This window comes from Phocoena phocoena, chromosome 9 (genome assembly GCF_963924675.1).
Source record: "Phocoena phocoena chromosome 9, mPhoPho1.1, whole genome shotgun sequence".
Classification (NCBI taxonomy): domain Eukaryota; kingdom Metazoa; phylum Chordata; class Mammalia; order Artiodactyla; family Phocoenidae; genus Phocoena; species Phocoena phocoena.
In genome coordinates this window covers 69,765,381-69,782,899 of record NC_089227.1, presented here as the reverse complement: position 1 = coordinate 69,782,899, position 17,519 = coordinate 69,765,381, and the positions used below count along the sequence as shown (strand labels likewise).

At 33.2% G+C, this 17,519-nt stretch overlaps 1 protein-coding gene across 1 annotated transcript in view; it reads left to right on the top strand.

The window, feature by feature from the left end:
• The window catches only part of BMT2 (base methyltransferase of 25S rRNA 2 homolog), an 84,209-nt gene that overhangs the window by 7,736 nt on the left and 58,954 nt on the right, over window positions 1–17,519 (top strand). Inside the window, exon 2 of the mRNA XM_065884335.1 lies at window positions 6,897–7,038. Within this exon, the coding sequence (XP_065740407.1) occupies window positions 6,897–7,038 (142 nt within the window). The remainder of the gene's footprint in view (window positions 1–6,896; window positions 7,039–17,519) is intronic.

Sequence of the window (17,519 nt, the reverse complement as noted above, 5' to 3'; positions counted from 1 at the left end):
GAATTTGTATCTAGACTATTCTATAGTGTCTTTCTTCTTCAGTATTAGGATTGCTGTAGTGTTTTTTCTTTTCTTTTCTTTTTTTTCTTAACCCATTTGCTTTTTGTATTTTTAACTTTTTATGTGAAAGGTCCAACCTTTTTAGCACATTAGAATACTGAGTTTTTTCCCCTTATCAGAGAAATGACTAGTCGTAACACGTTAGGTGTAAGATGCAGGTTTTCAGGTGGTTCGTTTGTTTGATTCTCAGGAGCTGCTTCAGCACCAAACATCTTGGATGTTTTTGTCCCACCTGTGTGTGTCACTATATCAGATGCTCAAGAATACTGAGAAAGCTGGTCTGTGTGTGGTTTAACTATGTTCGTGAGACAATCTTGTCCTGATCACTTTGTTTTAATGTCTTGGAATGGCTGCTGAACTTGTTTCCACTTGGTCATGAGTTTCTCTGCTTACTTCATATTAAAGAAAATGACCTTTAAATGTTCTTTGAACTTGAATTTGGTAATCTGGTTATCTATTTGGTAATATACCTAAGTAAAAGTGAAATTTTTCTGAATTTCTAAAAGTTTAAGACTTGTTTGTGATACTCAAGGTAACTCCTTGTTTTTGTTTTCAGAGTATTTGATGACCCTCAAATTTAATGAAATACAGTTTTTATTTTGTAACTTTTGCTGTGTTCACAGCATGTCATATTTTAAAATGAAATTTATTGAGGTACAATTTATATACAATAAACTACACACAGTTAAAGTATATAATTCACTGGGTTTGACAAATATATACACCCTATATTCTTTTAGCACAATCAAGACACAGAACATTTCTGTTGCCCCCCAAATTTCCTCATGCTCCTTTGCAGTCATTCTCTCACTCTACTCTTGGTCCCACTGATCTCTTGTCCCTGTAGATTTTTTTTCATATTTTAGAATTTTATATACATGGAATCATGTGATAGCTTCTCCATTGCATTGTACGCCACTTAAGGACCACAATAGTGCAATGTTAATCTTTGGTATCGTGACTCACAAGGCTAAACTGACAAGAATGACATGCTATTCTTATCTTAAATTGGCCTCAGATTTACACTTGCTAAATGTCTTATCTTCTGTGCTTTATATTCTGTCTTTTTATACTGAGAATTAGAATAGAGTTATTGAAAAAATAGTATTATTTCTAATGTACTTCTAAACATCAAATGGTCCCAGCATGAAAAAATGCATGAACCTTAGCACCTCTTATTCATTTTATTCATTTACAAGTAATTCTTTATCTATGTAATGTGTTACCAATAATTTCTTCTTAACCTTATAGATTTTCCAAAAAGACCCATGTACTATAATCAAAGAATTTAATAGATGTGATTGTGTTTCCACTTGCAAGTTTGGTTTTTTTTTTTTTTTGACAATAATGTGAAGTGAAAAAAAAAAGATAAATTAGCTTAAAACAGTGGAGAGATTCTCAAATTGACTTTGAACCTATTGGTTTCCTAAACGTCTCATAACTAATATTTTGAGAACACTGTTTGAAGTATTCAAATTTTACTGCTTATTCATCACTATTATCTATTGACAGTTATGAACTGTAATTTGAATTTTACTCTAGCAACTATTTAATTTGTAATTTTTGCTGTTTCTTATAATTTTTTTTTTTTTTGCCGTACACGGGCCTCCCACTGTTGTGGCCTCTCCCGTTGCGGAGCACAGACTCCAGACGCACAGGCTCAGCGGCCATGGCTCACAGGCCCAGCTGCTCCGCGGCATGTGGGATCCTCCCAGACTGGGGCACGAACCCGTGTTCCCTGCATTGGCAGGTGGACTCTCAATCACTGCGCCACCAGGGAAGCCCTTCTTATAATTTTTGAGCACGGTGAAAATTTAAATATTTTCTCCCCCATTAATGGGGTACCACGATTAACTTCTATAGCTTATATAAGTTATAAATCAAAAGTAGTCTTTACCTTTCAATTTATACTTTCTAATGGGAAATATCACACCTGGTTTTAATAGAAAACTCTATATAAACAAGTGACAGAGTACTATAAGGATAGCAAATGCATATGGGGGGAATTGTAAGATGATCAAATGGGAGGCAGGTAAATCCTCTTGAAGAACATGGGAACTCAGTTATGTTTTGAAGGCATGAGAGAGGTTAATTCAAAAAGGAAGAGTAGTATCCATTCTAAAGCGTATCCATTCTAAAGAGACAGTTTAGAGATTCCATTGGTTCACCTGAGTTTGGACCTGTAATACAGCTGTTCTTGAGCAACAATAAATAACTCCTTAACTTATTATACTTGGTTCTTACAAAGACACCTGCAGTCAAAGTAATAATTATCTTAAACTAATCACAAAATTCTTAAAAATGGAACTTTTTTTTTTTAACAGCTCTATGACGTATTTATTTTATAACTGGAAGTTTGTACCTTTTGACCCCCTTCACCTATTTTGCCCACTCCCCTACCCTCTGCCTTTGGCAACTACCAGTCTGTTCTCTGTATCTATGAGCTTGCTGTTTGGTTTTTTTTTTCCTTCTTAGATTCCATAGAACTTTGTCTTTTTAATCAACTAATGAATATGCTATTTTTTCCTAGTTATTGTCTTTTCATAGGAAGTAACTTATATTTATTCTTTAGTTGTTGCATGTTTGTGAAGGTGAGTTTAGTCAATAATTATGGTATTATTCCTGACAGTAGGACCAAGCTTCAGAATAATTTGGTTCATCCGATTTCCATACTGAATTTGTTTTGGCAACTTTAAGTTGGCATCACTTGTGTTTTGAATTATTAATTAATTTTTTAATTAGTGTTTTTAAAAATTTAAATGTAAAGAGAATATAATGAATAGAAGTCATGTTAATGTGAACTTCATTCTAGAATTTTATGAGACCATCAGGTGACTTTATCTTTAAGACCTGACAGAGCTTTAAGTTGATCTTAAAATGATGTATTTGAACAAATGAATACTGATTTCTTCTCTAGATTTATTATTTTAGTCTGACTATAAAATGTTTATTAACTATTAATTTCAAGTTAGGCTGCAGGACATATATATATTTAATTGTGCTTTCTAAATATAATTTTTTAATTGCCGAGACTTCTCTGTGTTAGGACAAATTCGAATGTATGCATTAACTAGAGATTTTCCTCTCCTTCTCTCCATTTCCTTCTCTTCACTTCCCCCCTCCCCCCTTTTCTCTCTCTCTGTCTCTCTCTTTAACTAAGATACATTCATATTTTTATAGGATGCCTGTAAGAAATAAGTAAGAAAATAGATTATTAATCACAATGATTTTGAGTCATCACAAATACCAATATATAAAAATCATTATAAAGCTAATTATTAATTCATTGAGATCTCTGATTGATTGAACTTTAATACTTAAGCATTTCTTGTTCTGTTCAGTAGATCTTTGATGCAGACCTCAGGAAGTTCTTAGTTCTTAATTTACCTTTCGATAATGAAAAAGTATTTCCTTTTAAATAAGACAGTCTTTTAAATATTGGTTGACCTAATAACTAAAAGATAACAACAACCAAAAAATCCTCAGAATTGAGTTTTAACATATTTTTTGCATATGCAGTTTGACCAAGTTAGCAGCAGAGTTTTGAATTTGTATACTGGGCACTGGTGAACTTCAGCTTTTTTTGACTTTTGGAACCCAAATCATAAATCATTTTGAAAATACAGTGATTAAAAGGTAAATAGCACTATTTTGAATACTGTAAAAACAAATAATGGGCTATTACGAAAAAATACTGAATTTTCCCATTCTGTTTTCAATAAATTTATTTATTTTAAAAATAGCCTTTCAAGGGTATTCTGGAAAGTGGAATTTCTGAAGGCTAACTGTATTTTTTGTTCAACTTTGTAACCACCAGACATGTAACATAGTGTATACCTAGTAGTTGGGGTTTGATACTTTTTGTTGAATAAATACATGACTTAAAAGTTCTGGGTCCAGAATGGCTTACATGGGCCATAGTGAATATGTCAGGTTCGTATCTCTATTAGAGCAGATACCACATTTTAATACATCTTCTCCCCTTCCTTTGATGCCAGTGCTTGCTCGTTAACTTTATTATTCTCTATAGTGTTTCACCTAGAGTATTTTCCCAGCAAATCTGTTGGAATGAAAAGTATGTACAATTGCATTAGTTTCAATTATATATTAAGTGTACTGACTTTATTAATCACGTTAATCTCAGTATCAGCATATTTAGAGAGTCTGGAGACTCTTAAATGTTAGTGAAAACATTAAATAGAAGTTTACAATCAGTTTGATAGGCTTACAGACAAAATGTGAATCCTTCCTCAAAACTTCAGTAGAGCAGATAGTAAGCCTTAAAACTACATAAAAAATTGAAGTATTTAAAGAGAATTTTGAGTGTGAGAAACTAGAGGTCATCTAAAAAGCTGAAGGGCAGTAGGTTTCCACATATATATAAACTCGTCTTTGTATCTCATAACTAGTAGAATAATTCTAGAGTAAATTGAGTTTCACAGTATACAATGTTATAGTAAGGACTCTGAGAATTTATAGTAGATGCTTTTGGCGGCTCACACAGCGTACCATTGGTCCTTGGGTGTGGTGGACAAACACTGTGAGCTCAGAGGCACTTGACCCTGACCGAGTCCCATTTTAAATGTGTGTTGCTTTCTTTTCTATTTTTCACCTTTTTCCAACACTGATGGAGACCACTGAGGGAATCCCCTTTTTCAGTACCTAAGTGTAGACTTAGAGGTACAGGTTGTTAACAACCCTCAGTTAATGGGGGATAGTAACTGATAGATAAATGCTCCAGCCTCCCATCCTTTAGGTATACAATTCCAGAGGCTTTTTGTATGCTTCTGTGCTGCCCACAGCAGCAGCCTCAGTAATGCACCCTTGTATTAGCATTTTCTCCTCCCTTAACTTGTTCTCCCCACTCCCTCACTCCTGTTTCATAGGGTTCCCTCCTAAATAGACTGCTTGAACCCAGGTCCTTGTCTTAAGTTGTACCTTCTGTAGAATCTAAACTAAGAAGTCTTAAAAAAAGGAAATCTGTTTAAGTATGTTAAACATAGCTTTTCCCAAACGTATTTGATCATAAAACTTTTGTTTGAATGACTTCTATTACCAGAAAATGTAGTAAATTTATGTATTTATTTATAATATGTACATTACGTAAGACAGTGAAACTTACATATTCAAACAAAGGGCCTTTTAGAGTTGAAGATATCCATCTCAAAAAAAGATAAAGCACCTTTAAAATAATACTGTACCTTAATGAATCATTTGACATCAAGTCTGATAAGTAAAGTCAGGAACAGTCTTATGAACATCATAGGTTTATTAAGGTATCATTAATCAAAGTATTTGTTTCAAAGACTTTACTTCCTGTAGTCCTACTTAGATACTTGATAAATAACTACATCTGAAAGATGTTACTAACACTGAGGGGTTTTTCTTTGAGAATGTAGAAAAATTTGTTTGCCTGCTTGTTTTCAGTGGACAGTTATTGCCAACCTGCTGTATAACAAATTGAGAGCCCTGTCACTACACAAATATTAGTGATTAATGAAAATATTATTGTATAAGAACATAACCATGAAAAAAGAGAAAGCTTTTCATTCTTTTGGGGTTTAAAGTCAATATTCAGACCAAGGCTGAGACTGATAGATATTCATCTTAACTGAGCAATGTGAGTGTGAGGGCATATTTGTACCCTTATTGCTCTTTCTGGTATTGGTCAAACTAGAAGGCTAATAGTTTGGTTTTCAGCTCAGTATGTGCTGGGCTAAGTGCTTAAAATAACCAGTAAAGTTTTTCAAATTTTGAATAGATAAGTGTTGTTAAATTTGAACTATTATAATTCCTTTTCTGTTAAAAAAAAAAAACCCAACTCTTAAGTACTGGAATCTAATTGTCTCACCTAGGGAAAGAACTTGACTATAATTATCATCCCCAAATTTGGTTGTTGTATTTATGTTTTTAAGTTTATTCTGTCACTAAACAATTGCCTATATTTGAACATGTGGCAAGAGAACCTAGATTATGTCTAAGAGCATTGATTGAAGCCAACTTGATAATTTTTGTTTACTCTTTTACCTTTACAATTATGTAAATGTTATTTATTTGGCTGTGGCATATTCATACCTTTCTTTATCAGAACTCACATTGATTTTTCAAATTAAATATGATGACTAATCTAATTAAAAAGGAAAAAAGGTAGTAGCTGGAAGTAATGCTGTGGCCAGATAATGTAGTCAACTTATAATTTTTATTCATCTTATAAAGACTCAAAACTTTGGAGAGTTTTCCAAGGTAATTTCTCTAGCAACGTTTTTGCACTAGGATTATAATTTTTTAAGTGTAGTATGCCTACAGCAAGTCCAAGTGTATCAATACACAACTATTTAACTTGCATGCTAATTTATGTTGCCATCTCACTTATCAACCCCTTTTAATATAGAAAATGATAAATTTGTAGAGATCCAAGAAAATAACAGACAAGAAGAAGGATTAAGTGGCTTCTCTGTTGCTGCAAGGTCGTATTGCCCAATGGTAGCAGGACAATTAATGTTTGAATGCCCAGCCATACTTGTCCCCTACCAGGATGTTTTTGGTTTATAAATTGATAACTTGTATATGTCTACTTATATTTATTAGTTTTATTCAGCTTCACAAATCCATCTGTTTAAAATGGTAAAATTTACTTGGTTATCAAATCATCATGGTTAAAATGATGAATCCAATTTGCATAAAGGAACTTCGAAAATTATGAAGTTTAAACTTCATAGAATTTTACTTCATGAGTTTGCTTTTATTCATCTTTAAATAATTGTAGATTATGCTGAAGCTTTTAGGAGCCTGATGTATTTTAAGTCAACTTAATTTAATTTTTTCCTTGTTTTTAGTGGGAGATTTTGATAAGATCTGGCGAGAACATTGTGAGGATGAGGAAACACTTTGTGAATATGCTGTTGCAATGAAAAATTTGGCAGATAATCATTGGGCAAAAACTTGTGAGGGCGAAGGTCGTATTGAGTGGTGTTGTAGGTGAGTGTTTTTATGAACTAACAGTTTTGGTTTCTAATGTATTATTTAAATTCTTAAGTCTAAGTAATGCCGTATATGATTCATTGTACCAAAATAGAAATGTTTTAAAACAGATGATGTCTTTTAAATAGCTTCTCCCCATTGCCTCACTTTCTCTATATTTATTTCATTCACCTTTTTTTAATCAAAATGTTTTTTTGATATAACTTAAATTTCTTTGTTTCAACTTTTTAAATGTATAACTTTAAATACATTTGTTTAATTAAGCATTGGTACATTTAAAATAGGAGATTTAGCACTTGACTCATCATTAATAAGTTATAGTATAGAAATTTCTTTAGATAATTATATTTGGATTCAAGTAAAAATGAATACTTTCCATTCTTTAAAGCTGAAAACATCTTAAAAGTTTCCAAATCCTGAATTTTTATATGTGATTCAGGGTATTCCAGCACTTATATTGACTTTGGATAATGTTTATTTTCTCATAGCAGAGCTTCTAATTTTAAAAACATCAGAAAATGAATACTGCTGATCATTTCTCTCAAGTGGTAAAATAATAAGAATGAATTTGTATATTGACTGAATTTAAAAATCAATTTCCAGAAAACAAAACATTATCTTTCTGCTTGGACAATAAGTTTATGGTAACTTTAGGTTTATATTTCATTTCAATTATTTTTTATTCAAAGTTTCTATTTTGATTTCATTTAAAAGTTATATAATAGTGCCTATTTCATTTATTCAATAAATAATCCAGAGAAAAATATGTATTTTACTTTGTTTTTTTATTTATTCATTTAATAAATAATTTTAAGTGATTGTCTTCTGTGTACCAGTCACATCATAGGCACTGTGAGTATAGCATTCAACCAAACAGATAAAATCCTTGCTCTCATTGAACTTACATGCTAGTGAGGGTTAGAAGCAAGAAACAATACATAAGTTAAATATACACTAGGTCAGATAATGGTAAGTGCTGTGAGAAAAATAAAGCAAGGAGAAATAAAACAATTTTAAATAGGGTAGACAGAGAAGGCCTCACTAAAGTGATGTGTAAAAGACATGAAGGAAGTAAGAGAGCAAGCCTTAACAAGTCCAGAGGCCTTGAGACAGGAGCTTGCTGGCATGTTTCAGAAACAGCAAGGAGACCAGTTTGGCTAAGAACAGAATGAGAAGGGGAGAGTGATAGAAAATAAGATAACAAACAGCTAGATTTTGTAGGATCTTGTGGACCATTGTGAAGACATTGGCCTTTATTCTGCGTGAGATGCGAAGTCATTAAATGTTTTAAGAAGAAGAAGTTACAGGATCTTACTAATCTTTTGAAATGTGTCAAGGATTTTTAAGAACTAATTGTAGTGTTAAGATAGACTATAGAAAAGGCAAGGATGTTAGTAAGGAAACCAGTTAGGAAGCTGCTACGGTAATCAAGGCACAAAGTTATAGTGAAACAGTTTTCTTGGAGAAGGAGAGAGTGAATGGACAGATGGTGTGGTAGGATTAATGCTCAAATGAGTATAATGACTTAAGAGAGGAGCAGGGGAGATGGTGATGTATACATGGTGGTGATTATGATGATATGTAAGAAGTGAGCTGAAAATGTGAGGTAGGTGAGGAACAGTGAAAAGATTGGTATTATCAATGGATTGTGGAGCCAAAGAATTGTGGAGTTGAGGACTAAAGGAAGGAGCCAGAGTAATAAGAAATGAGATGCTTGGGATTAAAATGTTTGGGTTTTTTTTTTTTGCTTTTTCTAGAGAAAAAATGGTTATAAATGTGACTGTTCTACGGAGTATACATTTCTCCTTCAAGCTAAGAAACGCAAATTGAGGCATACTACTGAGCCAAATATTTCCCTTGTGACACAAAGTAATAATGTAATCCAATCAGGAAGTCAGTACCATCGCTATTTAAGACCAACATTCTTTGCTCTTAGCAGCACTGCTTTTAAATTAGTATTCCAATACATCAGGCAAGCTCTCAGACTTTATTTCAAATACCACTTTGATATGTGGTATTCTCATAGGAGCATTTGCTTGTACCTTCCACTTGAATAATGAATATGCCTCACACTTCACTCTTCTTTCTTTTTCCTCAGATTTGTGTTTTTATCAGTAGTTTTTGTATCTACATGTGTTCTGAAAGAGGTTATTTTTAGGTCAAACTGCTGAAAAAGAACATTAATAAGAATTTAGGTCAAACTGCTGAAAAATAACAGTGGCAAAATATGGTAAAAAGATGTTACTATGGAAAGTAATCCCAAGAGAAGTTTTATAGTGTCTTTACTTTAAACTTAAAAGTAGGTTGGGGAAAAAAGGCTTCAAAGCAATATTGAATTTTGAGATGAGTTATCTGTAGTTCTAACTTGGGTTATATGTATTTCCTTTCCCTGTTGACAATTCTAAGAGAGCAGTGTCACTCTGAAAAGCTAAAATCAGCTTTAAAAGGGGTTTGACAAAAGTTTGCTTCCAGTAGTTATACTTAAAACTTTAGAGGAATTTGATATGTGCAATAAGTCTTACTGACATTACCTTGCTAAGAGTTTGTTGACAGTTTAGCTTGAAGAATTATACATAAGATTTCCTTCTAAAAATTAGTAAAATTTTATTTGTAATATGAAGTATTTAAATTAGAAACAAAATACAATATAAAGTTATAGTTGTATGTTTAATAAAAGAATTTACCTTTTCTAACTCTCCACACAGAGGAACATATAAACACACCATTTCCTGAACCATTTGAAAGTAAATTGCAGATGACATGACATTTCATCTCCATCTCCTACATAACCACAATACTGTAAACACATTAAGACAATTAACAGTAATTTCCTAAAATATCTAGTTCATAAAATTCAGATTTTTGTTATTGTCCCCATAACATGCTTTATAATTTTTTCCCCCTAAATCAAGGCTTGTGCTTTGGTGGTTAAATTTTTTAGGTTATTGTTTTTGTTTTCCCTAACATTGCATTGTTTTTAGAGAAATGTTAGTTGATTTGTAAAATATACCACGTTCTGTATTTTGTGATTGTTGGTTTGAGGTGATTAGTAGCATTGTTCAAATATTCTATATATCCTTACTGATTTTTCTTTTTGGCCTTCTATCAGTTACCAAAAGAGATGTTTCCAAGATATCATTTTACTTAATTTTTCTATAATAATTTGGCTCTTCTTTAAAGATTTCATTTTCTATTGAAGTTCTCCATATTTTCATCTATTCAGTTAATATTTTTCTCTATTGAAAAAATTTATAATAGTTATTTTAAGTCCTTGTCAGCTTATTCCAACATAAAATTAATCTGTGGTTCTGTTTCTTTTGGCTGTTTTTTCTTTTGGTTATGGATCATTTTTTTCTGCTTCATGGTATGTCTGGTAATTTTAAAAAGTACACTGGGTTGGCCAAAAAAGTTTGTTCGGGTTTTTCCGTAACAGCTTACAGAAAAACCCGAACGAACTTTTTGGCCAACCCATATATACTGGCATTATGTTTAGAAGGGACTGGGGTAAATATTATTTTCCCAGAGAGGGCATGGTTTTTTCTCTGATAGGCAGCTGGGATAAGAGATTGAACACTTTGATCTTATCAGGAGTTAGGCTGGGTTGAAGCTTGATTACCACTTTAGATAGTTTCAGTTCGCATCTGGCTTCAAATGCCTTGAGAGTGAGTCCTGTTCTGTGTATATTACAGGTACCAACCTGTAGCAGGACTCTGGGACCTAAGCCCATGGAAGAGTGCAGAGAATTTTCTTTGCTTTTTTAGTCCCACTCCAAGTCTCCAGTGCTCCCCCCTCCCCCATCTTTTTCTTACTTGAAAAAAGACCTATGGGGGAAGGCAGGAGAATGGGGAGAACAGTCTCTGCATTTGGGTTTCTTAAAGTTTCCAGTGTGTCACTCCATTCTAAGCAGCCATTGAAAGCTCTGCTGCTTTTCCTTTAATCGAACAAAATTCCTCTACCTTGGAAGGCTTGATCCTTCACCACTCATGCTCCTTTTCAGCAAATGCACAAAGTGCCTGTGGTCCCTTCCATTAGACCTCTTTGCATATTCAGTTCTCTTGATTTCTTTTTAATACATTATTTTTAGATTGTTTAGGTATTTTTCTTTTTTCCTAATTATAGCACAACCAGGGGTCTATTGTGATTATCTGTATCCTAATCCAAAACTAGCTTTGTGTCTTTGTTTTGGATTTATTTGATTGTTTTATCATGGTGCCATTTAACTACTTCCTCAGTCTCCTTTATTTCTTGTAAACTGAACATTGAGTCTAAAGTGTTGATTCAGGTCCCAGATTTTTGCCAAAATATTTATTAGGTGAAACTGCATACTTCACATTGCATCACGTTAGCAAGTTCTTATTGTCAGGTTATTCCACTGTTAGAGACGATAAATTTTGCCATTTGGTTAAGGTGGTAACTACTAGATCCTTCCATTGTAAACTTATGTTTTCCTTTTGTAATTAGCAAGTCATACGTAGAGTGACGTTTTTGGCTTGTGAATCAATCCTGTCTCCCAACAATCTTTCAACTAACAGGTTTACTCCATTTATTAAATAAATCTGGGGTGGTAAAATGATTTTTTTAATTGTATCATTCCTTGCATTTATTAGCGGTCATTCTTCTGTAAATAAAAACTTTCCCTTATGAACAGGGAATGATTACATGTTTTCTGGAGAGGCTAGGTAAAAGTAAACATATACATGTAATTCTTTCTGTTTAATTAGCAATTTTCAGAGTAAGGAGTTGGTGTAATGGTCAATTCCAATTGTGACAAGTGAGTTGTGGTTTTGTTGTTGTTTGGTTGGTTGGTTTGGTTTTGGTGGATTTTGTCTGTTTTTGGAATATCACTGCAGGCTCCTGGATTCACTTTTTCCATCAGTCTTTGATTTGTGTTTGAGTGTGTGTTTGTGTTCAAATTAATCTGTATTTAGCCAGTGGGAGCCTCTTCAAAGCTGGCTTCTTGGTTCTGATGTCACCTTTGAGCACTTCTTGCTATCTACTACAAGATAAGCTTTACCTTCCCAGTCAAGACCTACAATCAAGGAGCCTTAGTTTCTTGTAGTGAGAAATAGAAATTAAGATCTGGGCACTAGATATGCTTCTGGGGTGTCCTTTCTTCTAGACTTTTTCACTGAACAGAAATATTATATAGTCTTAAATTCATAATTGATATTTGCTGTTCAAATGTAACATTACAGGTTTTTTGCCTAACTTCTTTGTTTTATATTTGTATATTATCTCTTCTGTTACTCTGAAGGACTTAGTTTGGAATAACATCAACATATTTGCTTTGCTCTATAGTTCACATAAAATGGTTTCAAAATTACAGTACCAATTCTACTTCTAACAACAAACTGAGTAAAGTTTAAGATTTCTTTGCAGTTAGTTCTTTCGTCTTTAGAACATATCTCACTAAGGGTCAGAATACTGTGTTTAAAAGTTACATGAAACAATTCTTTTGTGTATGGTTATGTTACCAATTTACTATGCAGTTGGTTTCACTTTGTTTTATGGGCTTTTTTCTTATTTTCTTTTAATCTGGAGGAATATAAGGCATTTACGTGGTTCAAAAGTCAAAGCTTTACAAAAAGGTATACTCAGAATAGGCTCCCTTCCATTTTCTTCATTTGTTTCTTGTTTCTCCTTTTTGCAGAAATAAGCAAATTCATACAATGTATATACATGTATCCACCCTTTCTTATCTCTTCAAGTGGTACATGTCATATACTCTCTTTTGTACATTTCATTTTTACTTAATATTATGTCATGGAGATCATTCTATTTGTTATTGTATTAATCAGGGTTCTCCAGAGAATTGGCTCATGTGTTTGTAAAGGATGACAAGTCCCAAGATCTGCAGGATGAGTTGACATGCCAGAGACCCAGGAGATCCAAACCAGTGGTATAATTCCTATCCTGAGGCCAGCAGGCTCGAGACCCAGGAAGAGCTGCTGTTTCAGTTTGAGTCCAAGGCAGGAAAAATTCAGTGTTCCAGTTCAAAGGCAGTCAGGCAAGAAGAATCTCTCATACTCTGAGGAGGGTCAGCTTTTTTGTTTTACGCAGACCTTCAAGTGATGGGATACAGCCTACCCTCATTAAGAAGGACAATCTGCTTTACTCAGTCTACCCATTTAAATGTTAGTCTCATCCAGAAATATCCTGACAGAAATACCCAGAATGTTTGACCAGATATTTAGGCACCCCATAGCGCAGTCAAGTTGACACATAAATTGATCATCACAAGTATATAGATGTCTTCCTCATTTTGTTAAGTTACATACAAGCTTTTTCTGTTACAAATAGTGCTGTAATGAATAACCTTGTGCATATTCATTTTGTATTTTTGGCATTGTATCTTTGTAGACGTGGAATTGCAGAGTAAAAGAGTAAATGCATATGTGATTTTGTTGGATATTGCCACATCACCCTCCATAGAGGTTATATCATTTAATTCCACCAGCAAAAATGACAATACCTGGTTCTCCAAAATCTTACCAACAGAGTATGTTGCCTACCTGTTGAATTTTTGCCAGTCTGATAGATGGGAATTGATATCTCTATGTGATTTTAATTTACGTGTCTCTTATGAATGATGTTGAGTACGTTTTCATATACTTAGGAAATATTTGCCCTTTTTTTCTGTGAATTATGTGTTTGTGTTTTTGATGCTTTTTTTCCTAACGGTTTTTGGTCCCTTTTTTCTTGATTATTTTTTAGAGCTCTTTATATAATTTAGAGATATGTGCTCTTTTTCTTTGAGTTTGTATCTTTTGCCATGCAAGTTTTTGTTTTGCCATGCAGAAGGTTTTTGTTTTCACATAATCAGATATATCTGTCTCTTCTTTTATTGCTTCAAGATTCCAGTTGTCTTAGAAAAGCTTTTCTGATTCCCAGACTGTAAGAATTCCTGTTAGAAATTCACTCATGTTTTCATGTAGTACGTTTATGATAATCATTTTTTTTTGACATTTAGATCTCTGACCTCTTTGGAATTCATTCCAGTGTTTGTTGCAAAGTATAGATCTAACCCCCCCAATAGTTATTTATTTCTCCAACATCATTTATGAAAACGTCTACCTTTTCTACAGTGATTTGACATATACTTACATGATATACCAAGATTCCCCACATAATTGGTTCTGTTTTAGGACTTCCTGTAATGATTCCTTGTCTATATCATTTAATCCATGCTATTCTACATCATTTTTCCGCCTCCCCACCACCATTCTTCTTTCTCAGGATTTTCTTGGTTATTCTTGTATTTTTTTCACCATATGTACTTTAGAATCAACTGGTCTAACTAAATTTTTTTTTAACATCTTTATTGGGGTATAATTGCTTTACAATGGTGTGTTAGTTTCTGCTTTATAACAAAGTGAATCAGTTATACATATACATATGTTCCCATATCTCTTCCCTCTTGCGTCTCCCTCCCTCCCACCCTCCCTATCCCACCCCTCCAGGCCATCACAAAGCACCGAGCCGATTTCCCTGTGCCATGCGGCTGCTTCCCACTAGCTATCTACCTTACGTTTGTTAGTGTATATATGTCCATGCCTCACTCTCACTTTGTCACAGCTTACCCTTCCCCCTCCCCATATCCTCAAGTCCATTCTCTAGTAGGTCTGTGTCTTTATTCCTGTCTTACCCCTAGGTTCTTCATGACATTTTTTTTTTCTTAAATTCCATATATATGTGTTAGCATACGGTATTTGTCTTTCTCTTTCTGACTTACTTCACTCTGTATGACAGACTCTAGGTCTATCCACCTCATTACAGATAGCTCAGTTTCGTTTCTTTTTATGGCTGATAACTAAATTTTTTAAAGTTTGTATTTTTATTGGGATTACCTTAAATTTTTTAATAACTGGAAAAAAGTGGAATTTTTATAATGTTGAGTCACTGTGTCCATGAAAAAGTTATATATCCTTCCATTTATTCTAGTCCACTTTTGAATTTTCAGTAGTGTTTTAAGGTTTTCTGTATAGTGATTATGCACATTTCTTATTATGTTGATTCCTAGGTACTTTATCATTTGTTGCTATTATAAATGAAATCTTTCCTTCCGTTGTATATCCTAACAGGCTATTGTTTGTATACATGTGGAGGCTTTTGATTTTTGTATGTTTTACATCCTGTTTTACTGAATTCTCTTACTGTTTGTATTACTTTGTGATTGAATCTTTTGGATTCTCTAGGTATATTATCATATCTGTGTATACATAGAGTTTTATTTCTTTCTCTCCAATTCATTTGACTAATTATTTTTCTCTTGTCTATTGCATTAGCTATGTTTTACTCATTCAGTGATGTGTGTGGTATGTCCCCATTATATAAGTTGCTGGCTTTTTTGGCTGATATATAGATACAATTTAACTGTTAGGAAGTATTCACCAAGCTCTGATTGATTGATTGATTTTATTAGGAATAGCTGTTGGATATTGTTGAATGTCCTTTCAGCATCTGTGGAAGTGAATGTTTTCTCCCTGATTTGTGAATATAGTGAATTATATGGAAGGATTTTTTATATTGAATAATCCTCATATTCTTGAGATACATACTCGGTCATATTTGATTCTGTTTGTTAAAATTTTATTTCATATTTTACATTGATATTTATTTTTATATTTTGTATTTTATATTTCTGTATTTTTTGTAGACATTCTCACACCTGATTATCATTGTATTTGCTCCATAACAAATGACTTTAGAAAATTTTCCTTTGTTTATATGGTCTGGAACTGTTTAAACAGTTTTGGCATTGCCTAATTTGTACTTGTGTGTTTTATTTATAGAGGTGACTGAGTGATGGCATGGAGAGGTCATTGCCATTGAAAGAATTTATTACTTACATGCCCTGAGAGAAGTGGGTATGCCATGTTACACAGGGAAGCACCACATTTGGTCAGGAGGCAGAAGCAGGAGTGAGGGGAAGAAATAGACCTGATCCTTTATAGGGTTTACATGGGAAAGGCAAAGCAGTGTAAACAGTATAGGACTGGCTAGTTTGAATAACTTTGGTGGGCTTTGGAATATAGGAGCTGTCCCTAACTGTCTGGTACCTGGACCTGAGTTAATTTAGGGTTTGGGAAACATGGACTTGTGTGAGAGTTAAATAAAGGAAATGGTTGGGTTGCAACCCATAGTTGCAACTCTGAGAGGTGCGCTCCCAAGTAAGTTGTTTATTATCTTTAGGAATTAGCTAGCCTTGGAGAGGCAGTTTCTCCCTGGGTCTGTAAGGCCCTCCCAGATGTCAGAACATCCTAAGTTACAGAAAATTAAAAGCTTGATAAATACAGGGGTTATCTGATTTTTGAAGCCTTGGTAGAATTCCTCAGTGGATACTGATGCTTTTTGGTGAAGCAACTCTTTGATAACTTTCTCTTATTTCATCTATGAATTTTGGGTTTGTTTAAATTTTGCAATTTAATTGCAAAATTAACTGCAGTTTATTAATTCTACCAGTAATCAAGAGTCAAGTTTAATAAATTTTCCTATATTCCTATATCCTATATTTAATATACTTACCTAGAAAAATTATGCTTCATCTAAGTTTTCAGCTTTATTTGTATAAAGTTATACAAATTAAAGAACCAGTTTATGTATTTATTTGTTGGTTCTGTTTTTTTCTAACATTAATATCTTACTCCCTTTTTTTTGTTTTACTTTTTTCCCCTAATCCTTTGAGTTGGATATTTATTTTATTTATTTTGATTCTTTCATTTGTATTGATATAAATATTAAAGGTCTGAATTTTCCTCAGGTCACTATTTTAGTGCATTTCTTAGATTCTGACTTGTGGTGGTTTTGTTATTGTTTTTTAGAAGTTCTGTGATTTTTATTAGTACTTTAACTCCAGAGTTATTTAACTTTTAAAAAAATTTGCAGGTGAAATGAATTTTTTGTTTTATTTTGTTATTAGTTCTAGCCTTATTGCGTTGAGATTGGATGATTTTGTCTATATTATTTTTCCTATGGCTCTTACTGTAGTTTTATTTGTGACCTAATACATGTATATGGTAATTTTTATGAATATTCCATGTGCACTTGAAAAAGAATAGAGTGAAGTTTGTTATGCAGTGATAAGATAAACCTTATTATGCTCTTTAGGGCTTCTGTAACCTTACTTATTGTTCATTTACTTGATTGAGAGTGGTGTGTTAAAGTTCCCTGTTTTTAGTTTTGCCTGTTTCTCCATGCATCTCATGGAGTTTCTGCTTTGTAAGGATGGCTGCTACGATACATAGTACATGGCTTCACTGGGAATTGTGGTCTTCAGCATGATAAAGTATACGTTTTTAATTCATTTAATGCTTTTTATTCTCTACCAGCCTCTTCTTCAACATTTCCCAGTCATCTCATAGATGAAGTTCATGCTTTAATAATCTTGCAACTGTGACATTCTATGAGTTCTTACATACCAAAAGCTATTTTTCTGTAGTTTTGTCACAAGGTGCATAACTTGGCTAGATATAAAATCC